At 29.9% G+C, this 22,916-nt stretch overlaps 3 protein-coding genes across 3 annotated transcripts; 2 read left to right on the top strand and 1 right to left on the bottom strand.

The window, feature by feature from the left end:
- The first annotated feature begins 245 nt into the window (after positions 1-245).
- LOC103578288 (methionine aminopeptidase 2) lies at positions 246-3,251 on the top strand. The gene is made up of 4 exons (XM_008559310.2): positions 246-472; positions 681-746; positions 807-1,799; positions 1,879-3,251. The coding sequence occupies exons 1-4, from the start codon at positions 328-330 to the stop codon at positions 2,082-2,084; spliced, it is 1,410 nt and encodes a 469-aa protein (XP_008557532.1). The 5' UTR covers positions 246-327; the 3' UTR covers positions 2,085-3,251.
- Positions 3,242-19,435, bottom strand: LOC103578299 (CCAAT/enhancer-binding protein alpha). Its single transcript, XM_008559323.3, has 6 exons — positions 19,038-19,435; positions 18,043-18,620; positions 7,165-7,219; positions 3,820-3,976; positions 3,564-3,735; positions 3,242-3,356 (listed from the first exon to the last, which is right to left on the bottom strand). Exons 2-6 carry the CDS (start codon positions 18,472-18,474, stop codon positions 3,276-3,278), a joined length of 897 nt encoding a protein of 298 aa, XP_008557545.1. The 5' UTR covers positions 18,475-18,620; positions 19,038-19,435; the 3' UTR covers positions 3,242-3,275.
- A 586-nt stretch (positions 19,436-20,021) lies between these two features.
- LOC103578308 (dihydrolipoyl dehydrogenase, mitochondrial) lies at positions 20,022-22,502 on the top strand. The gene is made up of 7 exons (XM_008559334.2): positions 20,022-20,190; positions 20,404-20,692; positions 20,749-21,115; positions 21,185-21,529; positions 21,593-21,684; positions 21,759-22,084; positions 22,171-22,502. Exons 1-7 carry the CDS (start codon positions 20,152-20,154, stop codon positions 22,234-22,236), a joined length of 1,524 nt encoding a protein of 507 aa, XP_008557556.1. The 5' UTR covers positions 20,022-20,151; the 3' UTR covers positions 22,237-22,502.
- Positions 22,503-22,916: the final 414 nt, after the last annotated feature.

Raw genomic sequence — 22,916 nt, 5'->3', positions numbered from 1 at the left:
TTAAACTATAAATTATAAAAAAAAAAAATATTTAAAAAATTGCACCGATAGTTTTTTTTGAGGAAAAAAAATTCAAAAATTGCTAATTGTCTTCTGACTTCAGGATCATGTCAAGAAAAGTTTTAATTTAAAAAAAATTATTTTGCCGCTTACAGATAACTTACCGATTCTTGTAAACGGTTTTACCAACTTGCTGGTGATTGTTTTGCGAAGTTTGTGTGGATGAGTGTGTGATATTATTATTTTTATGTCTTTTTAACAGCAGCAACAACGAGCAAAACGAGACGAGTAGCCAAGAATCGTGATACGCAGTGAATATTTCAAAAAATGGCTGCGGTGCTAGATGAAGTCGGCAAGCCCACTATTAAATTAGTTGACGAAGAACCAGAAGATATTGTTGATGATGAAGATGAAAGCAGTCCCGTCGATGCTGCTAAAAAAAAGAAGAAAAAGAAAAAGAAGAAGAAACCTTGTATGTATATTTTTTTATTTTATTTTGCTTCCATGTTCATTTTCCGGTGTCGCTTTAAAAAACAAAGAGTAAAAAGTGGAATTTTGCTAGTTGAATTACAATACTTGATAAATATTCATGAGACAACTTTTACTCCAGTATATTTTTCGGGTGAGATAAAGTTTTGCTTTGGAGGTTAACCCAATTATTTTATTGTATGTTTAAATAGCTGGAGATAGTGCTGCAGTAGACGGAGCAAACGATAAGAAAGAGGACGATAACGAAGATGCTGATGGTACGTTTTATTTAACTGAATTTAAAAATGGGTTTTTAAATTTTTTAAATAATTTTGCAGCTCCAGGGAACGCGGATAATGAAATAGAGACAGAAGATGTAAAAAAGAAGAAGAAAAAACGTAAACCACGTGGTAAAGGCGCTAAACAACAGACAGATCCGCCGAGTATACCCATTGGGGATCTGTATCCAGATGGTAATTTCCCAGTAGGGCAGATAATGGATCACCCTTCAGCAGCAGGAATAGATGACAGGACAGCTAAAGACAGATTTTCAAGTGAAGAAGCTCGTGCACTTGACAGAATGCACAATGACATTTACAATGAGGCGAGACAGGCTGCCGAGGCTCATCGACAGACGCGTAAGCACATCATGAAGTGGGTAAAACCTGGGATGACGATGATAGAAATTTGTAATGAGCTCGAAAACACTGCGAGAAAATTAATTGGCGAAGACGGTCTGAAAGCCGGGTTAGCATTCCCGACAGGTTGCTCGCGAAACCACTGCGCGGCTCATTACACACCAAATGCTGGTGACCCAACGGTACTTGAGTACAATGACGTGACTAAAATTGATTTTGGTACCCACATAAACGGCAGAATAATCGACTGCGCTTTTACTTTGTCATTTAACCCAAAGTATGATAAGCTCATTGAAGCTGTGCGTGATGCAACAAATACGGGAATAAAAGCTGCTGGTATCGATGTGCAGCTGTGTGATGTTGGTGCCGCAATACAGGAAGTCATGGAGTCGTATGAGGTTGAGATTGATGGTAAAACTTATCAAGTTAAATCAATTAGAAATTTAAACGGGCATTCTATCGCGCCTTATCGTATCCATGCCGGAAAAACTGTACCGATTGTTCGCGGAGGTGAGGCCACACGTATGGAGGAAAACGAATTTTATGCCATTGAAACTTTTGGATCTACTGGTAGGGGTATTGTACATGATGATGCTGATTGTTCCCATTATATGAAGAGCTTCGAGGCTGGTTTTGTGCCTTTGAGATTGCAGAGCAGTAAATCACTTCTAAATACCATCAACAAAAATTTCAGTACGTCTTCCTTTTACCAAAGACGTTCAATACTTTTTTTAAAAATATTGTTTGTAATATTTATTGTTTATTTTTCTAGGTACTCTGGCTTTCTGCAAACGCTGGCTAGATCGCGTTGGCTGCACTAAGTATCAAATGGCGTTGAAAGATCTCTGCGATAAAGGAGCCGTCGAGGCTTATCCACCGCTGGTTGACATCAAGGGATGCTATACCGCCCAATTTGAACATACCCTAGTATTACGTCCCACTTGTAAAGAAGTTATTTCACGTGGCGACGATTACTAAGTTATCTCAATAATGTAAACCACAATAATGATTTATGTATGCGTGGGTTTAAATAATTATTATTATTGTTCTTTTTTTAAAGTCAAGCATACATACTATCATATTACTAAAAATTTTTAATCAATGCTACTGATGAATATTTATTTTCTGATACGTATTTTCACGTTATCACTTATCTGTATTTACAATCGTGCATTCATTCATTTGCGCACTTATTCAATCAGTTTTTTTTTTCATTATTATTATTAAGAAAATTGTTCTTTTGTTACAAAGATAATTTTTTTTCAACTGGTTAATTAATAATCAGATTAATTATACTAACATTATAAAAAATAAAAATGTGTGGTACCTTTTACTGACATCATATTCCTATATGTATAAATATATATATATATATATATTTAGACACAGATAAAAATGAGATTAAAATTACGTGATAGTATATTTTTTCTTTGTTATTAATAATTAATTTTAAATATTAATAGTAATAGCAGATTTAATAACAATGCTGCGGATAATTACAATAAAATTATTAAAACTTTAGATGGTAATTATATAATACAAATTATAAACCAATCGCGGAAGCTAATTAACGAAATAATACAAAAATGATTGAATCTTAAAATGCAATTGTTAAAAAAAGTCTCATACGCATAATTAAATTTATTAATTGATAGTTATTAAAAAAGCGCGCCTTTAATTAGTGCGCAGTGACCCACTGCACAGGTGGTCCCACGTAAATTACAAATTCACTTTCCGTTTATTTAAAAATTTATATATAAAAGACAAAAAAACATCTGTTTTAAGCAAAACATGCGTACGTACTTTTAAATTTATAATAATATATAATAAATAGCGTCAGCTTTATCATCGAGTCCGTACTCTCTCACTCAAACAATATGTTTTATCAATTTAATAGTTTAGAAGAGACAGACACCAGAGCTAGATGATTTCTACGTCTGCTCATATTTTCTCTAATATATATTTGTTTTTTATATACATTTAAAATGTTGCGTATAGAAAAATGTCATTTATATTTATACTTTATATATAAATTATAATAACTACGTTAACGCGTTATAAATCCACCATTTGTTCTGTAGTTCTCTCTGCCTTAGGAGAGAGTGTAACAATTCAATCAAATAGACAATTGGTATTTTATTTTTATTTTAGTTTTTTTTATTTTTCTCATCACTGTGAATCCGTGCGTGTCCGTAATTTTGCTCTCGCGGTCACTAATGGATTTGGTGGTTCAACTGCTGGCGGATGTTCCTGAAAAATATTAATATTTCATCATTAATTAATTTATTCCCAGCAATTATTTTATTTTAAACAAGGCACCGTTAAATTTATTCAATAAATTTAAATTTTTTACTTCATATCGCATTAAATTAAATTAATTAAAAAAACTTGATGAAGTAAAAATGAAAAATTATGTAGTCGATAGTGTCAAGTGGTGAAAAAAATGATATAGCCTACCATAAGTTGGATTTGCCGAGCTCTTTGTTCAAGTGCTCTCTGCAATGCCGTCCTTGGATCATCTTTATAGCTTTCTTCACGATTTCTTTCTGTTTCGCGTCTCATTGCTGCTTCTCGTTGTCTCTCTAGAGCTCTCTGAAGTTCACTTTTCTGATTAAGAACATTTTTACCTCTACAATAGTAAAAAAAAAAAAATTATTTATTTATTATATTTTATTACACAATTATTTAAATTTAAACTGCTTGAAATAATTACATTTTTTGGTTGAATAATAACTCTCTGCGAAGGTCTTTATGATTATTGGATATGAGGCACGGGTTGTAAGGCTTACGGGGTAAAATTAGACCATCTGGACCCATATGAGGAGCAGGTGGAGGCGGAGGTACTCCCATTATTGGGGCCATTTCTTCACCTAAACATAAATAATAAATATTATGTAATACAAAGTAAGAGACTCATATATTTATATGTCTATATTCACAAAATATATGTATAAAAATATATGAAGTGATCGAGTACTAGTTCCCTGATCAAGGACTTAGTTTTTTAAGTATTTTTTAAAAATTTCAAACTTTTAAATTTCCCGCCAAAAATTCAAAACTCAATTAATTGAAATTTATATATTAAAAATATTATATAGTAATAATAAACCTCGTAAATCATTTTCAATATAAATCTGAGACGTTTCCTCATCTTGTTTAGCAAATTTACACTCTAGATATGCGATACGGGCCTTAACAGAAGTGTTTTCGCACATTCTAACACAGTTTACCGACACACTACATGAAATACTGATTCACTCAGCATACCGGGCCGTTAATAATAAATAACTAAGTATTATATACATTGATATAGGGCTTCGTGTACTAATATAATAGAAAGAAGTGATGTACGTGGGTCAGTCAAGGCAAACTACAAGCGTGGGAGGAAAAGATTAATCAATCATCGTGGGGGTTTTATTTAATCTTTTTTTATCTTTGGTTTTACTATTATTCTATGCAATTAACATCTATTTATACATTCGTTACTTTGCTTAGGTGTAAATATGTCCTTCTAACAAATAAATAAATAAATATTTAATAAGATTCTAAATATAATCCAGCAAAAATTTATGCGCGCAGAGATATTTGGCAGTAGCCTTACACTCTGCTACAACTCCAGAACTCAGAGTGACGAAGTGAAGTAAAATTTAATTAAAAATCGAATTCACTAACAATTTTGTACAGTGCATAGACATCTATTAGAAAAAAAACCAGCGGAAATGAGGCAATTCTGTGGAAATAGTCAAATATTGATTCATTGAATCCTAGATTGTCCATCAATAAATCATCGACGCAAATTAGCATCAATACTAGACCATCCATGATTATTTGACATTCAAACCATTCTAGACAGTTCCCGCCATTTTTTTAAATTTTTTAAATAAGAATTTCAAATGTTTCATTTTTTTGGAAAATCATTTAATCAGATAAATTTTTGTAAAGGATACGAGAGCGGGAAATTTATAGCTTTTATAAATATCATTATATATATAATATATAAAATTAAAAAAAATTTATATATATGGTATTGACTTTATAATCAATAAGAGAAACTAATAATAATAATTTAACAAAAAATAATTTATTTAATTTTTTTTATTATTTTACTCTCGCAATGTCAAGGTAAATAAAAATAATGACATTTAATGTAACGCTTTCCCTCGAATGCTTTGATGCTAAATAATTTATTTTGTGAAATTTTTAACATGAATTATTTTAAATATATTTATCATTTAAATTTAGTTATGGATTATTTTTACATACAAGAGTATAAATTTTTTTTTTTTTTTTTTTTTTTTAATAAATGCTCGGATGGTTATCGATTGGTTGCAATATCAGTGATGCGATTTGTGATAAATTGCGAGGAAATTGAAAATTCATTTAATTTTCGATACATTTTTTTTTGGAGTCAATATTTTATTTTGCATAGACGCAGATGTAAATTTATTTTGAATTTAAAATAATTAAATAATAAATAGATAACGCGAGTTTATTAAAATACTTTAGAAAGTATTTAAAGTATATACCGACATTATTTTTTAACGTAGCGTTAAAAAATTGACGGCTATTTATCGTAACATTTTATTGTTTGATAGAAAAAAAAAGCACGGAGTCGTAGACTAGATAAAGTTCAGATAAAATGAAAGTGTTTAGTTTGAAGTCGTTAAAAAATTTAAATAAATAAAAATTTAGTGTAGGAAAATGATTTTAAAGATAGTAAAAAATTTATAGACGTTTCAGATGATTCGTTTTTACGAGACAAAAGTGAAATTTTACGATAATTTAATTAAACAAACTTGGTCTATTAACTGCTGAGAGATATTTACAACTACATATTTATTTATTTATCTTCCTTTTCAGTAAATACTTGTGCCGATACACTTTCTCATGTCAATGTCAGTCTAGATTAAAAGATTATATATGGCAATATAATAATAAGACATCTAATTATCCATTTATGGCCATTAAATAAATTAAATAATTAACTTTAATAATAATATTAATAATGCAAATCACATAAATATGCAAATATATTTTTATGAATAAAAAATAGTAGTTACGAATTATAAACCCGTGACTAAATAGCGTGAGAAATAAGAGAAGGGTCATGGTTTGAAGGTCGCGTTCATCTTTATATATATTTATTATTATTATGATATTTTTTTTTTATCTTGTAACCACTGACAGGAACATGGGCATACGCGTTTAGTTCCTACACACGATTAAGATGTAAAAGAAAAAATATATATAAAAATAATTATGACAAAGGAACGCAAGATATTCTACAAAAAAATTGCGGAGTAAATGCGGAGCAGATGAATATTTACTTAATGTTCTTGGAGTAAAATTTACTCCGAAGAGTTTTTTATCTTTTAAACTCTGGTTTGAAGAAATTGACTTCTTAAGGAAGTTTGTTTTAATACTAAAACTCCGAATCGGGGTAAATGCGGATTTAAATAAAATTCCAATCACTACGAAATTACTCCGCTGGAAAAAAACTCTATTTACTCCGTATACAGGGTAAAAAATTATTCGAGTGAATGCGGTGTAAATCCGGAGTAAATGCGGAGTATGAATATTTATTTCGTATGTTAAGTGATTTTTTTTACTCCAGAAAAACTGATGCTGATTTTTTAACAGAGTACAAGTTGAGTGAATTTAAGAATTAAAAAATAAAGCGATGAATTTTTAAAGATTATAATTCTTTATAATGTTTGTAACCGGAACTTATAACGGAAGTCGTTGAGTCCCTCAGTAAATTCCACCGACGTCGGTTGTTTTTCAATGCCTCATGTGTGACCCTCACAGGTCATGTCGTTTGAATCAGAGGTTCTTTTTTTTTAGTTACTTTGTGGGATGAATTATAGTAATTGAAAGAATTGAGCTCATAAAACCAGGCCATTAAACCCACGGATTAAAAAAATTTAAGCCCTACAATCTACGGTACTCAATAATAAAACATTAAGCTATATATTTGTTCAAATATATATACATATACATGTACACATATATTTATAAATAAATAATACAGTAATGTATTTTATTTTTTATGACTCACCGTTTGTTAAAAACTCGCAGCTATCGTGGTCTCTCTTAAGGCCGTTAGTAATCACCTGAAAAAAAATATAAACATAAATTACACATATTCTTAATTACAAGTGCAATTATTATTGTGATAATAAATAAGTAATGAAAAAAATACGGAAATGTTTGAATGTCAGCCGCGTGAATTAATAATTTCTTGTAATATTAAAAAAAATATAAAAAAAAAGCATAAATCTTCTCTTTCATTATTTCACGGTTGGAATAATTTAAAAATCGACATGTCTACTTATAATATCACTAACTTTAAGAGCATATAATATAATATAAAGTGCGATTAGATAGGAAACAGGAACGAGAGTGTAAGGTGCGTTGTACGTTTAACTGATCGCTCAGATGGAAGAAACGAAAGTATAATTTAGATTTTATAAGACGAAATGCTATAGAATAACTACACAGATTACTCTCTTATTTATTTTTTATAAAAAAAAAATACTTCTAAAGTTTTTAGCTGTTGTTATCATCACTTAAGTTAAATAGCAAGAAACAAGTTTGACATTTTGTTAATAATGATCTTGGCTAAAAGTTTTTAGACAAATTGATAAGTTTCTTAGAGTTTTAATGATAAAGTCGAAATAGTCATGATATTGATAAACTATTTGACATTTATTATGATAGTTTTTTTATTATTGTGATTATTATTTTATAGATAACTGGATACTATGTTACTGATGACTGAATAGTATAAATATTAATTATTGTCATGAGAATCGTGAGAAATAAAAATAAAAAAATATAATTATACATATTTGTCATGAACACATGGATCGAATGGTTAAATAAATATGTACTGAGTATATTATATTGTGGGTGAGAATATGTAGTTCATATAAAATAATAATAATTTAGAAAAAAAAAAAAGTCATCAAATCCGGAAGGAAGTTGTGTGAGTGTACTAATATTTTTTTTTCTTTATCAACGGAACTTATCGTTTTTATTATATATATATATATTAATAAGAATATTTAATTTAGCATTGAAAAGTTTTCGCGGGAAAAAAAAATTTCGCGGGAAATATAAATTATAGGATAAAATATAAATTATTAGTAAATAAGATAAAATTGAAAAAACGTTTGAAAACAAATAATTTCATTGAAAATTTAAAAATAAAAAATTACTTAGAGAAAAATATAGGATTAAGAAATTAACTGTGATGTCTTAATATTTAGATTATGGTATTTAAGTTTGAGTAGATGAGTTAATTTATTACAATTATTTTAATATTAATGTTTTAAAAATTTCATAATTGTTCTCTACAGAAAGTAAAAATAAATTTTAGGTCACCGAATATTCAAGTCACTAAAATTTATTATTAATAAAAATTAAAAATATTTGTTTTCTGATACAGAAAATATGAATCATGATTGATTCATTGGTTGATGACTTGAATATTTACATAGGAAACACGAATTATAAACTAACAATGACGTCAATCATAATTTGTTTTTACTATATATAAATATTTTAAGTAAAATTTATTTTTCAACTGAGTGTTCAGTAAAAAAATTAAAAAAATTAAGCAAAGCGAGTAAAAAAATTTATTAAAGTATGATTAAAATTTAACTCATTTTATAAAGTCAGCCTGTCGCTTAATTCCAACTCGAGACTCTTCATAAACTCGCAATTAAGCCAAAAAAAAAACCAAACCAACTTGTAATTTTTTTTTTGAATTAAAAAAAATTCGCGCAATTAATTTGAGCGAAAAATTTATTTAAAACCATAAAATTTAATTATTAATATATATTCAAATGACAACAGTAATTACGAATAAATTATGTACATCGCGCGCTATATTTAATTTCAAATGATATTGGCACATTTTTAATAAAATAAACTTTCACTCATAAATCCACGTATTTTTATTCAAATCCCGTTGAAAAAATAGTCACGTCAACGTTTAATTTCATTTCAAAATTAACAAACATGTAAATAAATAAATATATAACGAATCGCTTCAAAAAACTTTCTACCTTTAGTAAATAGTATAGTACTACTCGGTATATAATACAAGTAATGTCTGTAATTGTAGTTGCTCCAGTACTTGTGGTTGCAATACAATATATATATATATATATATATATATATATATATATATATATATATATATATATATATATATATATATATATATTTATAAACGCATTAAGTAATTTATGATACTGAGTTAGGTCGACGTCTAATTTTTAAATTTCTTTCCAAACGACAAATTAAAAAACAATATTTAAATAATTGTACCTACAGTTGTTTCAATTTCCTACATGTGCATATTTTTAATTTTTTTTTTTTTTTGTAATTACTTTATTGAAAAAAATTCAAAAATTGTTAGTTGTCCGCTAGCCTCAGGATCATGTAATGTCTGCAATTGTATCAGCTCTAGTACTTGAGGTTGCAATAAAAAATATATATATTCATATTTATATACGCATTAAGTAATTTAATGTAAAATAAAAATATCTATAAAAAAGCACCCGGAAGTAAAATAATATACCACAGTACTATAATAACCATACGCGTAACACTACTAACTTATTATTTAATTTGAATAAATAATTTTTTACACAATGTAGTAATATACCATTAATTAGTATACAATTACATCACTGTAATAATTTTTAATGCGAAGTTTTAATAATGAAAATAACAATTATTTTTTTTCTTTACCATTGTATTAGTCAGTATAGTTTATTTTAATTATCTTAATTATTAAAGTTGTAAAAAAAATTTTTTAAATTAAAAAAAAATGTATCCTGGTGCGAGCTCACATGTGTACGAATGTTGGTGACACGAAATAGTTAACTTTACATTACATTACACCAGTTAGATATGTTTGTATATCATATGTGTGATGTATGTGTATGTTATAATAAGGAAACCAGACGACTTACTCATCAAGTATGTGACCTATGTAATATAACGGGGTACCGCCTCTGAATGTATGTTACCTTTTTATTTTTATATTTATTTTATTTCATTTCATTTTATTTTATTCAACTTATTTCGATGTCTGTTTATCTACGGTCACTACTTCTTACATGTAACGTACAATGTTTGTAGAAATGTGTGCGAGTGGATGTAAAATGTGCGTATGTAGACATGTGTGGTGTAGATACGCACAACCGTAACCGTTCACGTCATTTATAGAAAAAGAAACAACGAGAATGTCTGGTAGTAGTCACAAGTTACACTACTGGCATATTACAGATGTCGTGAATCTTTGTGTATATTGGTAATGAATGTCATGTTTTTTATCTTAATGCACTGAGAAGGAGAGACGGTTATCTTTTTTTTTTTTTACATAAGACGCAGAATTGAAATAAAAATGTGGGAACGAAATCTAATTTTTTTTTAATTTTTTGTTAGTAGTAGTAGTAGAAAAAAAATAGAGCAAATTTATAATTATTTGAATTTATAAGTGATGAGAAAAAGAGATATTATTTATATGATGATTGAAATTAAAAAATTGAGATTTAAAATAAATAATATTTATATAAAATCTCTAGTACTATTGAGATTTTTTATGGATATAATTTAAAAAAAAAAAAAAGAATAAATTAAAATTTGAAATGTGTGATAATTTGTTATTTAAAAAATATTTATCAGTAAATTCAGTCTGATAAATTATTAAATCGAATAAGCACATAAAGTATCAAAATTACCAATTAAACTGACAGATGTTTTTCATTTTAATATTCCCAGTACACTTATAGTCACTTAACTCCATAAAAAAATACACAGTGTCGAAAAATGAAAAAAATTATTTAAAAAAAAAATATTTAAAATAAATAAAAAAAGTCATATATCGTCCACTTGTAATATTTAAAATTTATAATAAATGTGTTAATTTAAATTTGTTTTGCGTATGTCGAAGTCCAAGTACTCGGCTCAAGAGCATGTCAGTGACTGAATGTAGTCAGGAAAAATATGCTCCGAGTTTAACCACGAGGACTTTCACTCGCGCTCATAATAATCTGACAATCTGACTCAATCACCAGCAGCGCACAAGCTGCAGTCTCTCCTCCCTGCACATCATCATTTATATCATTTTATTTTCTTAAATTATTACGTGATGATTCTACGAGAAAGACGAACAGTAGTACACATAAATGACTTTTTTTTTTTTTGTCAATAATAATAATTTATTAATATATGTAATTTAATTGTTTGAACGGCATTCATAATGTTCCGTTCTTATTCACGTAGAAGAGAATTGGCGAACAAGTCAATCGTAAATCCCGTCGTGTAATTCGCTAGATTATATACATACGTATTTGAATATTTAAATTTGCCGCGTGAACAATTGCGCGCTTTCTCTAATATATTAGCAATTAAATAGATCAATAAAACAATGTCAACAAAATAAAAAAAAAAAATATATATATATATATATATATATATATATATATATATATATATATATATATATATATATATATATATATATATCACTATTATTGATAATATTAAGAGGAGTCAGCATTTTTTTTCTCTATCACACCCAAGTTGACATACGGTATTTTCTTTTTTGTACTTGCGCAGTAAATGGAAATTTTGTCCAGGTTTTTCTCTTAAACAAATAAAAATTTATAAAAAATTAAAACGTCAGTTGCTAGATTATAGGAAAATGTATCGAGCCTCGATCGTAATTTTCCGTTTAAAAGTTTCCTTTGAAAGAAAAGCTTGGAAAAGATTACTATACACAGAAAAACGAAAATGGCGGGAGAAATATTTTGAATTGAAGACTAAAATTTTCTTAGGACTAGGAAAAATTTTTGGGCGCAAGAATATTTTTCTCTCCTTAAATAAATATATTTATAAATTTATAGAGCTGGTTTTTTTTTTCATCTTTTTCAAAGCCAAGTTAACATAAGTCACCGCAGATCACGCTCAAGTGCATCGATTGATAGTATTTTCTCTCGACAACATGAAATAAAAAAATTTTTTAAAATTAAAAGAAAAAACTTTCTGAATCCAGCGACTGGATGTCGCTGTTATTTCGTTTCCGTATCAACGAGCCCGCGAGAAACTTTCGTTTCTCTCTAATGTAATGACACTTGGCTGTAAAAATTAGCAAAATATTACGAGAGTAAATAAAACCCTCCGTTTTTAAGAGAAATCATTATTTTTTTTTTAATTTATGATGGAAAAATAGTCAAAGCTAATGAACAATCGGTTATTTAATTACCGCAAAGTATGAAATAAAAGTTGATTATTTGTAATAGCAAATAAATGAATAAAATAATTAATTAACATTTAAGTGAAATGTTAATTAAAAAATATAACCAATGTAATATTTCTCAATTTATTATATAAAAGTATATATTAGACGTATAAAAATAAACAATGATATAATTGATGTAGTAATTGCAATTATTGTAAAAATAATTAAACATTTTTTTTACTAAAATATGTTTTCCTCTTATTTACAAAAGTTTATAAATTTTATGTAGATTCAGCTAATTCACTCGGCAGTTAATTATAATTAGAGTGACACTTGTATATGTTATTATTAACATACATATGAATTATTATTTTTTTATTCACATCTGTATTAATAATAAGGAAGTGAACATTTTAATTATGACTTTCGCTATTTTTTTAATTACACGTTAGCACCAACATCTTTCACGACGATTAGATTTTAAGCCTGTCTACAAAGATAATAGAAGTGTAAAATTATGTGACTAAGTAATATATTACTTTATTATATACGACATAAAAAAACTTTCATTATTATAAAATTATAATATTTACTACTAATAGCAATAATTAAAAAAATTAAAAAAATTTAAAAAGTGAAAATAAATATTATTATTGTTATAATAATAACTTTTTGACTTCCTTATCATTGTAAAACCAACTGTCTCTTATATATCGTCTATGTATATATATATATATATATTCCTGTGAAATCATGACAATGGAAAAGTTTTCAGTCTTTCAGAGCGAATGCCTTGAGGGCTAATTGATAATGATGGTAAAGTATCGATTTGTCTGCCTACGCTCTCACTGATAGAAATTTCAAATTTACTACAAAATATATATATATATATATATATATATATATATATATATATATATATATATAGATATATTTACATAAAAATAAAAATATCATAGTGTCAGAACTTGCAATCTCCGGGAAATGATCAACTCAAGGGAAATTGAAGTCAACTGCCGTTGAAATATCGATTTATCATTTTATAATAAATTTCACAGCGTTTAATTTAAATACATTTATGAATATATTGTATATATAATTTTGAATTTTGAATTTAATTAATTATGCATTCAGATCAATTTAATTTTGATTTTAATTCGCCGAAGGAGCGGAAGAATTTTTTAAATTTTTGTTACTGGGATAGTAATTTATGGAAATTAATGTATACGTATATGTATGTTTATATATTTAGTGAAGAGAGGTCTATATTATTTCTGTTAACTTTAATTTGTACAACTCAGAATCGATGAACTAAACGTAAACGGGTTCTTACGGTATCTAAAAAGTTTTTCCACGTGAATCCACTGGTCATGACGAGTTGAGCGATTCAGTGGTTATCCGTTTTAACTATACGTTATTAAATAAAATATACACATGTAAGTATATATAAATATATATAACACATGTATGTATTGTTGTAGATAGATATTTTGTCGCGTAATGTACGGTTAGTACACGAGCAAATATTTCACACTTGAATAATTTTTTTACGCTTTAACGAAAGTTTTTTACACTCAATTGCGTCTCTTGTATATAATACACTTGTGTGGTTTTACCAAACAAAAATATGTAAGAAAAAATAAATAAATACGTAGACGTGTATTGATATAGATATATACTGAAAAAATTATTTCTTGACGCAAGTATTTTTTTCAATTTATAATTCAAAAATTTCTTGGGACGGCCAAGAATTTTTCGCGCCAAGAAATCCTTTTTTTTCTGTGCATTAAATTATAGAAGTACAGAGTGAATTATTTGGAGTGAATTTTTAATTAAAGAGACGAATAATTAAAAAAAAAAAAAATTAGTCCGAGGTATGCAATCCCGTCATTCTTTTGAGGACAATACGGAGTAGTTATAGAGAAACTTGGAAGGTCTGTTATGTACTTTTATAGTGCAATTTACAAGGCCCGACATAACAAGTAAAGCGAGACGGGAAACTTGTGTCGGGAAACATTGACTACTCGCGAACAAAATCGATCGTGTAGCAGTGACTTGCTCTCGTGTGTATGACCTACAGAAAAAAAATTATTTCCTTGAGTACAATGACATTCGAAATAATATATGGCTTGATGACACTAAACAAACCATACACGTCACCAGTTATTTTTAATCGCTCAATAACGTTCTTCAATCATTATAACGATAATAACAATTAAATTAATATCATTACTATAATTTTTTTCATCATCATGACTAAAATGACAGCCAAAATAATTACTGCTTCCAAGCATCGTTTTTCATAATCGTGACAAAAATTTTATCAGTCGCTGACCATTATTTTTTTCTTTGAATTCTGCTGATAAATTTGAAATGACACACTTTTAAAAAAAATAGTTTTATCGTAAAAGTTTATCTTTATAAAAACTAGTTCAAAAAAATATATATAATTAACATAATTGAATTAAATTAAATCCTTCAAACAAATAAAGCATTGTGTGAATAAAAAAAAAAAGTAATTTGATTACGTACTGCAACAAATACGGCTGTCATTTAAAACTACGTAACAAAAAATAAAAACAAGGAAATTAATTTATTAACTATTAGGAAATAAACTCACTAGACTTGTTTATACGGGAATTAAAATGTACAATATATAAATAAAGTAATATGTAATTTAAATGAAATTACGCGTATGTTATATATATATTTACACTTTATCATTTTTATCAATTAATAAATAGAGATCAAAAGTGATTGGTGAAGTTTTATCTCTATAAATAATGAGTTTATGTCATGTAAACATTGCACCTAATGTAATATATATATATATATATTAATATCTATAAGTGAATACTGTCAGTGTCGGTCTTGTAAAGTCTTAAACTGCGCGACATGAAACGGCACAAGGTCGAATAAATGCAATATGACGACAATCGTTGCAACGTGACTGTATGTAGAATTTTTAGTACAATTTTATTGAAAAAGAATTTAATACTCTATATTTAAATAATTTATTTGTCAGGATACTTGTATAATTTGTCTTAATCTCAATAAAAAAATTGAAACTATTGCAAAAAAAACAATAGAACTTTTTTTGCCCTTTGACCAATAGCATTCTTATTGTATTAATTTCCAGTATATACTTTTCTTTCCACTTGACAGCATTCCTTAGCGATTACGATAAGTATACCAGAGTTAATACAAGAATAGACTCACGTAATATGCGCGTTTGCTGATAGGAATATACCGTTCGAAGAAAAGACCGCAAAAACATCACGAAACGAACCGAACGAAAATATTAAGGAGAAACACAACAGTAATAATTAACAAAACCTTATCCTATAAAATAATTGTAGTTACAACAATAATTTTATGATAATCAAGTTGAATAAAAAGTTTGATTTACTCCACGTGGTTGGATACTCAACACTCGTAACTCCGTGACGTGGATTATTTTTATGTACACGTTGCAGCGGTATACTATTTAAACAGCAGTTAGCTGTGTGTTGGTTTGTTATATTATAAATTTAAAAAACTTGGTAACCTTAAGTGCAGATATAACTTTGCGAAGCAAAACTGTTTGAATTATTTTAATCAACGCGCGGAACTGAAGAAAGTACTTCTTGCAACTCTATACTGTAATACTTTGTCTCATATCGTGTATTCATTTATAGGTATATATATATATATATATATATATATATATATATATATATATATATATATATATATATATATATATATATATATATACAATGTATATATAGTATACAACAGTGATTCTATAAATCTCATGTACACAGACTCAATCACCCCACACTGCGTTAACGTCAGTTGTAAATAAAATGAAAGATTTAAAATATCAACACTTCCACTCTCGCTGTGATAAAATATACAAATTAAAATATAAACATATGTAACAAAAATAAATTACAATATTTATCGAACGTACCTAGTTACCAAAAAAATTTAAATAATATGTAAAATTTTCGGGAAAAAAAACTCGAGACTGGACAGCAAATTGTAAGTTAACGTCTTGAAAGCCGCACGCAAACTAAACTGCGTTGTACAAAGAAAACCCGTGAGGGATGAACTTGCATTGCCCGCAGGATCAAATGACGTAGATGAGGCTTGTGGACCCTCGAAACGCAGACAGCCCATACAGGCTTAAGAAAAAAAAATTTAGACAGGTCGAAAAGAGAGCTAACATGAATAGAAAGATGTGTTTCATCCCTAGGCGGAATAGAGATAGAGGATACAAAAATTCAGTGCATCATTCTTTTTCTGAGAAGACGATGATCCATTGTCCCTGGCATCCGGGTAGAGTCCTAATGACGCTTTTAAGCCCGGAGATAAAATTTTAAGATTTATAAAGTTTTGATATTTTAAGATTTTTTACTGCTGTCACAGTAGTTGTAGAAAAAAATTTTAAGTAAAAGATCTAGTACCGATCAGAGAACTAGTACTCGATTACTCCATGTATTTGTGTATATACACATATATTCAGTAATATTTAGTAAATATAGAAATACAAAAAATACAAAACAACACTAAGATATCACTAGAGCCGACTTTAAGAAGACATTAAAAATGTGACATCCGCCCGATAAATCGGGTACCAGTTCCCTGATCGGACACTAGGTCTCTTATTTTAATAAACTTCTAGTTATTTTATAACTTAGAGAAATAATGAATTGTTGAATACCTAATGAGCAGAAGAGACTGTATAAAAAATAAATGAATCGTTTATAAAGCATAAAAGTAGGGGATTGAAAACGGACATCAGAGATTCACAGCGTGGCTCTATACAGCAGCTGCGTCATCTCTCATTGATTAACCCGACGAGATACGTCATGAATTTAATCCTCTCTCTCTTTCTATTCATATAGATGTCGGCCGCGTGGACCTACCACGCTGTTTTCATTTGCAACTAGACTACTATGCGTATACACTAGCCGGTCGCATTCATACAGCAACCCCTCAGTACTACTCCATTATCTATGTATATCACTGTCACTTGAACTCCTCGGTCTCTGGCGCCCCAAAAATAATAACAGAAAGGGGTAAGAGTTTTTAGAGAAAAGGCTTAATGAACCTTGAAAATTAAAGATAAAGGGATTTTAAATTTTCGTGTCTTTGGATGGGTGCGTACTTCTGTGAATGGAGAGTTGATGAATATCAAGTGAGTACTTTTTGGAGTTTAAGAGTACGGTAGAGTATAAAATAACTTTTGGCACGGCCTGTAGCTTGAACGTGACCAAAACAAAAAAATCATAGCAGTATATATAGTTGAGGCAGGTGCAAGGGGATGCCCTGGCTCTGTTGGGATGCTGCTCGCGACTTGCTGGAGCTCTGTACTCAGTGCAAGAAGAAATGAGAGTTGAATCATGACGTGTGAGTGTGTATGTGTGTAGTAGGATGTATGTATGAGTATATATATGTCGTGTGTGTGTGTGCGAAAGTATGTGTGGGATCCAACTATATGTACAATAGTCTGATGAATAATTTGATAGCAATAAAATTTTCATTGTTAAACTATAAGCTGGAGAATAATAAAAATCCACTCTTGTTTTCGTTTAATTTTCCATCAACCTCCGCCCTGTCTGAAATTCTCACGTCACCTATTGTTTAGCGTTAATTTATATCCTCATTAGCACATGATTAACAACGTACCTCTTTAGGAGTTGTCCCGGATATCGTAGAGGATGATGATGATATTGATGATGGCGGTGGAGGTGGAGGTGGTGGAGGTAGTGGTGTTGATGCTGATGAAGATGATGATAAGGAAGGCACTTTTACTGCAGCGTCGTTCACAACACTTACACTCGCGTTGTTGTCTCGCTCACAACTGACCGTGGAGTCTACAACTCGGTTGCGAACGAGTTCGGCCGTGATCGACGCCTCTTCCCACCTCTGCTGGTGTTGCTGATGCTTCCTGAAGAATTCCAGCTCCTCCGTTACCACTGCAGATACTTTTTCGGTCGTCATCGTGCCCATCGGATTGTCATTGTCGCCGATTTTATTATCATTGCCGGCGTCTTTGAGAATTCGCGGCGGATCTTGATCCCGATATGTCCTCCGCTGGCTCTTGGATATCTCGCACATCCTCTACTCAACTCTCGAGTATTATATTCGTTCTGCTGGTTTTATTTTCCTTTTTTTTTACCCTCGAGACTCAAGATCCCACGACGTCCAGTTGGAGAGCTACAGAGTCGATGCTGGAAACTCTTTTATTTTCCACGAACACCGACCTTTGAATGCAACGAGCCATTAGAATAATTGCCGGGTTGCGGAAAAAAATATTTAAACTCACTTCTTAATATAAATACATCCACATTATACATTACTATTAAACCCATCATCTTACATTAGCGAATAAAATAAACTACTCAAGATTTTTTTTAAAAATAAATTAACTACGACATGAAATCGTCCATAAATAAATAAAAAAAAATCTACATATTTAACACATCTAGTCAGCAAAAAACAAGTTTGCCAAAGGATGAAAGTAAAAAAAAAATTAACACACATTCCCAGCAAAAAAAGGCGTGAAAATAAAGTAGAAAAAAAATAGTGGTTCCACAGTATACTATTCAGCTAACCCGATTGGAACCAGTCTTTAAATAAAATACCGTAAAAAAATATTAAAAAATAAAATCTTTTCATACTTGTAAAGCGAGTGACACTTCTCAGCCGTGCGCCATATCTTTCAAAATATTTCCAAGAAGTCTACTAATCCATGATGCTGATGCTCATGTAATTATCAGCAGAGATCTCAGTGACAGCAGCACAAACACACTGATTCCGAGTGGTCTTGAGTTTTAGTGTGTGACAGCATAAGCAGCTACGAAGACGGGTAGTGAAATACAACAACAACCACCGTAGCACCATGTAATGCGTCATCGACAGGACATCTGTCGCCCCTTACTTGCATCCCTTCTTGCTCCCACTCGTTTAATTCAACCCTCCTGATGGTGATACTACGACGACGCTCACTCATAAAAACCATACTCGCTCCAGCCCCTCTTGTACTTCCTGCTTTTATACAACACCCTGCACCCTGTGTGAGAAATATACGACACGGTGGGTCTCCACCTTGAAAATGGCCACTTTGTGCGCCTGCGTAACCAGAACAATAAAAACATAAACAAAAAATTTATTTAATTTAAATTTTGTCACATATTTTCATAAATTTATACTTTACCTTTTTATTATTTTTGTTATTGTTGATTAAAATTATTTGTTATTTTGTTTATATATTTAATGACGTCAATTTCAGCGGCTATAAATTTAAAAATTCATCGAGAATATTTTGAAATGCGATAAAGTAAATAAAGATAAGATAAAATAAAGTGAATGTAAATTACTATAGATTTTATAAAATACTATTATAATTATTGGGATTTGTGTAAAGGAATTTAAAGATACTTCTACAAGAGATTATTAAATATATATATATGTATGATTATTTAAATAAATTATATGAAATTATGTCATCGTACTGATTGACTTGCTGTTATTATTATCAGAATTATATTTTTTTAAATTACTGACGACACTAGCTGTGGATTATTTTTGAATGCTGGCGCCACCTTTGAATTTAAATGCCAACTGTCGATAACATCGGCAGTATTTCGAGACATCGATTATCAAATCGTTGGAGATTATGAAACGATAGCCCGAAAAGTTTAGTTTTTGATGTTCACTGCCTGGTTTTTTTTTTAAATCGAAAATTATTAAATAATTTATTCTTTTGGCTACGAGTAGTTGAACCTAGACATCATGCAGGCTAATTTGTGGAGTTTAATGACGACAGTAAAGGTAAGTAATTACTATTTATTTTATAATTACAATTTATTTAGTCAATGCGCGATAGGCTTCGGCTTTAACCTTCTTCGGATGTCTTTCAATATCCAAGGACGTGTTAATTAATTTATAAACTATTTTTAATTCAAATTTAAATTCAAATTATTATAACAACTGATAAAATTTACCGATGGAGATTTAAATTTTAAGTTAAAAATTATTTTTCAGCCTGCGTGCATTAAACGTGTCATCAATCCAACATTCTCAGTCCTGCAGCAGAGACGGTACGCAAGTACATTGGATGCTGATGTTGTGGTGATTGGAGCTGGTCCTGGTGGTTATGTAGCTGCTATAAAAGCAGCCCAGTTGGGAATGAAAACAGTATGCGTTGAAAAAAACCCAACACTTGGTGGCACTTGTCTCAATGTAGGATGCATTCCATCTAAGTCACTTTTAAATAATTCTCACTATTATCACATGGCTCACAGTGGGGATTTAGCTAATAGAGGAGTCGAGGGTAAGTCTGAGTTATCAAATAATAAAACACATCAATTAAGATAAATTTTATTACAGTTGGTGACGTAAAACTTAATCTGGATAAATTGTTGGAGCAGAAAGATAATGTAGTAAAAGCATTGACCGGAGGTATCGCTGGGCTGTTTAAGAAAAACAAAGTCGAGTGGGTTAAAGGTCATGGTAAAATAACTGGAAAGAATCAGGTGTCTGCACTGGGTCCTGATGGATCAGTAGCCACGACGATAAACACCAAAAATATACTTATTGCTACTGGCAGTGAAGTGACGCCATTTGGTGGTCTGGAGATCGATGAAAAACAGATTGTTTCATCAACTGGTGCTCTGTCATTGAACCCAGTACCCAAGCGGCTTATAGTCATCGGCGCTGGTGTCATTGGCTTGGAGTTGGGATCCGTATGGCAACGGTAGTTTACTTTATTAAAAAATTTATATAAATATTAAGAATATTTATTTATTTATTGATAAATTTATAGATTGGGATCCGAAGTAACAGCCGTTGAGTTTATGCCAACGATCGGTGGTGCTGGTATTGATGGAGAAGTAAGTAAAACAATGCAAAAAATATTGGCCAAGCAGGGTTTGAATTTCAAACTCAGCACCAAAGTTACTGGAGCTCAAAAGAGTGGATCAGAAATAAACGTTTCGATTGAGGATGCTAAAGATCCCAGTAAAAAAGAAACGTTGGTTTGTGATGTGCTTTTAGTTTGCGTTGGCAGAAGGCCGTACACTCAGAATTTAGGATTAGAAGACATGGGTATCGAGAGGGATGAAAAAGGCAGAATTCCCGTTAACAACAGATTCCAGACAGTAGTTCCTAAGTAAGTTTATTTATTTATGTAAAAATTTAACGGTGACTAATAATTATTTTATTTTATTTTAAGCATCTTCGCTATTGGCGACTGTATCCACGGCCCAATGTTGGCGCATAAAGCTGAAGACGAAGGAATTATCACCGTCGAGGGTATCGCTGGAGGTGAATATTTTTTTTAAAATTAATTTCCCGCCATAGAACATTTTTTTAAATTGTATTAATTATTATTTAATTAGGCGCTGTACATATTGATTACAACTGCGTCCCAAGTGTCGTATACACACACCCTGAAGTAGCCTGGGTCGGAAAAACCGAGGAAGACTTAAAGAAAGAAGGCATTGACTTCAAAATAGGCAAATTTCCATTCATGGCCAACTCCAGAGCTAAGACGAACCTTGAGACCGAAGGTTTCGTCAAAGTATTAGCTTGTGAGAAGACGGATAAAATTTTAGGAGTGCACATGGTCGGGCCGGGTGCTGGTGAGCTCATCAACGAAGCTGTCCTCGCTATGGAGTACGGTGCCAGCGCTGAAGACGTGGCAAGAGTTTGCCATGCGCATCCAGTACGTTTTTTTATAAATATAAGTTTTGTAAACTGCGCACTTTATTTTTAATTATCACTATAATTAAATTTTTTTTTTGCTTCCAGACCTGTGCGGAAGCTCTCAGAGAAGCTCATCTAGCCGCTTACTTCGGCAAACCCATAAACTTTTAATTAGTTCCTCATCTACTTGTGATGCAGCAATCGGCAAGTTTATTTTAGCTTGTGTCTAGTAGACCAAAATAAAAAATAAAAAATGAATAAAGACAAGTCAAAGATGCTGCACTTTATCAATCAGCCATTGCACCGTTTTTATTAAATATTATTTGAGGATTGTAAATACTAAACTAATTGAAAAAATATATACGTAACATCGTACCACTTAAGTGCGAGTATTGTATTTATTAATAAATAATAAATTTAAAATAATTTAAAACACATATATGTACATTTATCAGACATTTGAATCCAACAAAATCCTGCCGGCATTCAAATCCTTCGAATTTTATTCAAATAAATAATTCCAAATTACAGTTATTAGATAAAAATTACATAAAAAAACTGTTAATTGTTTTTTCAAACTCAAGAGCTTTATTTTTTATTGTCATTTAATTAAGTTAATCTAATAAGTAATAGTTAAACTTGTAAGACATTTAATGAGCATGATCAAAGAAAGCGCTCGGTTTCCAAGCGCGTAAATATTTTATCACCAACCCTGGGCTTATTTGCATTCAAAAATTTGTAACTTTCCCGCGAAAAAAAATTAATTTGAATTGTCTAAAATTAGCGACATAAAAAAAATGCTCGGGGATGTTGATTATGGATTAATTGAGTGAAGCAAAAGAATTAAGAGG

The sequence above is a fragment of the Microplitis demolitor genome, chromosome 1 (genome assembly GCF_026212275.2).
Source record: "Microplitis demolitor isolate Queensland-Clemson2020A chromosome 1, iyMicDemo2.1a, whole genome shotgun sequence".
Lineage (NCBI taxonomy): Eukaryota > Metazoa > Arthropoda > Insecta > Hymenoptera > Braconidae > Microplitis > Microplitis demolitor.
The sequence above is the reverse complement of the archived record's forward strand: the minus strand, read 5'-3'. Positions and strand labels throughout refer to the sequence as shown.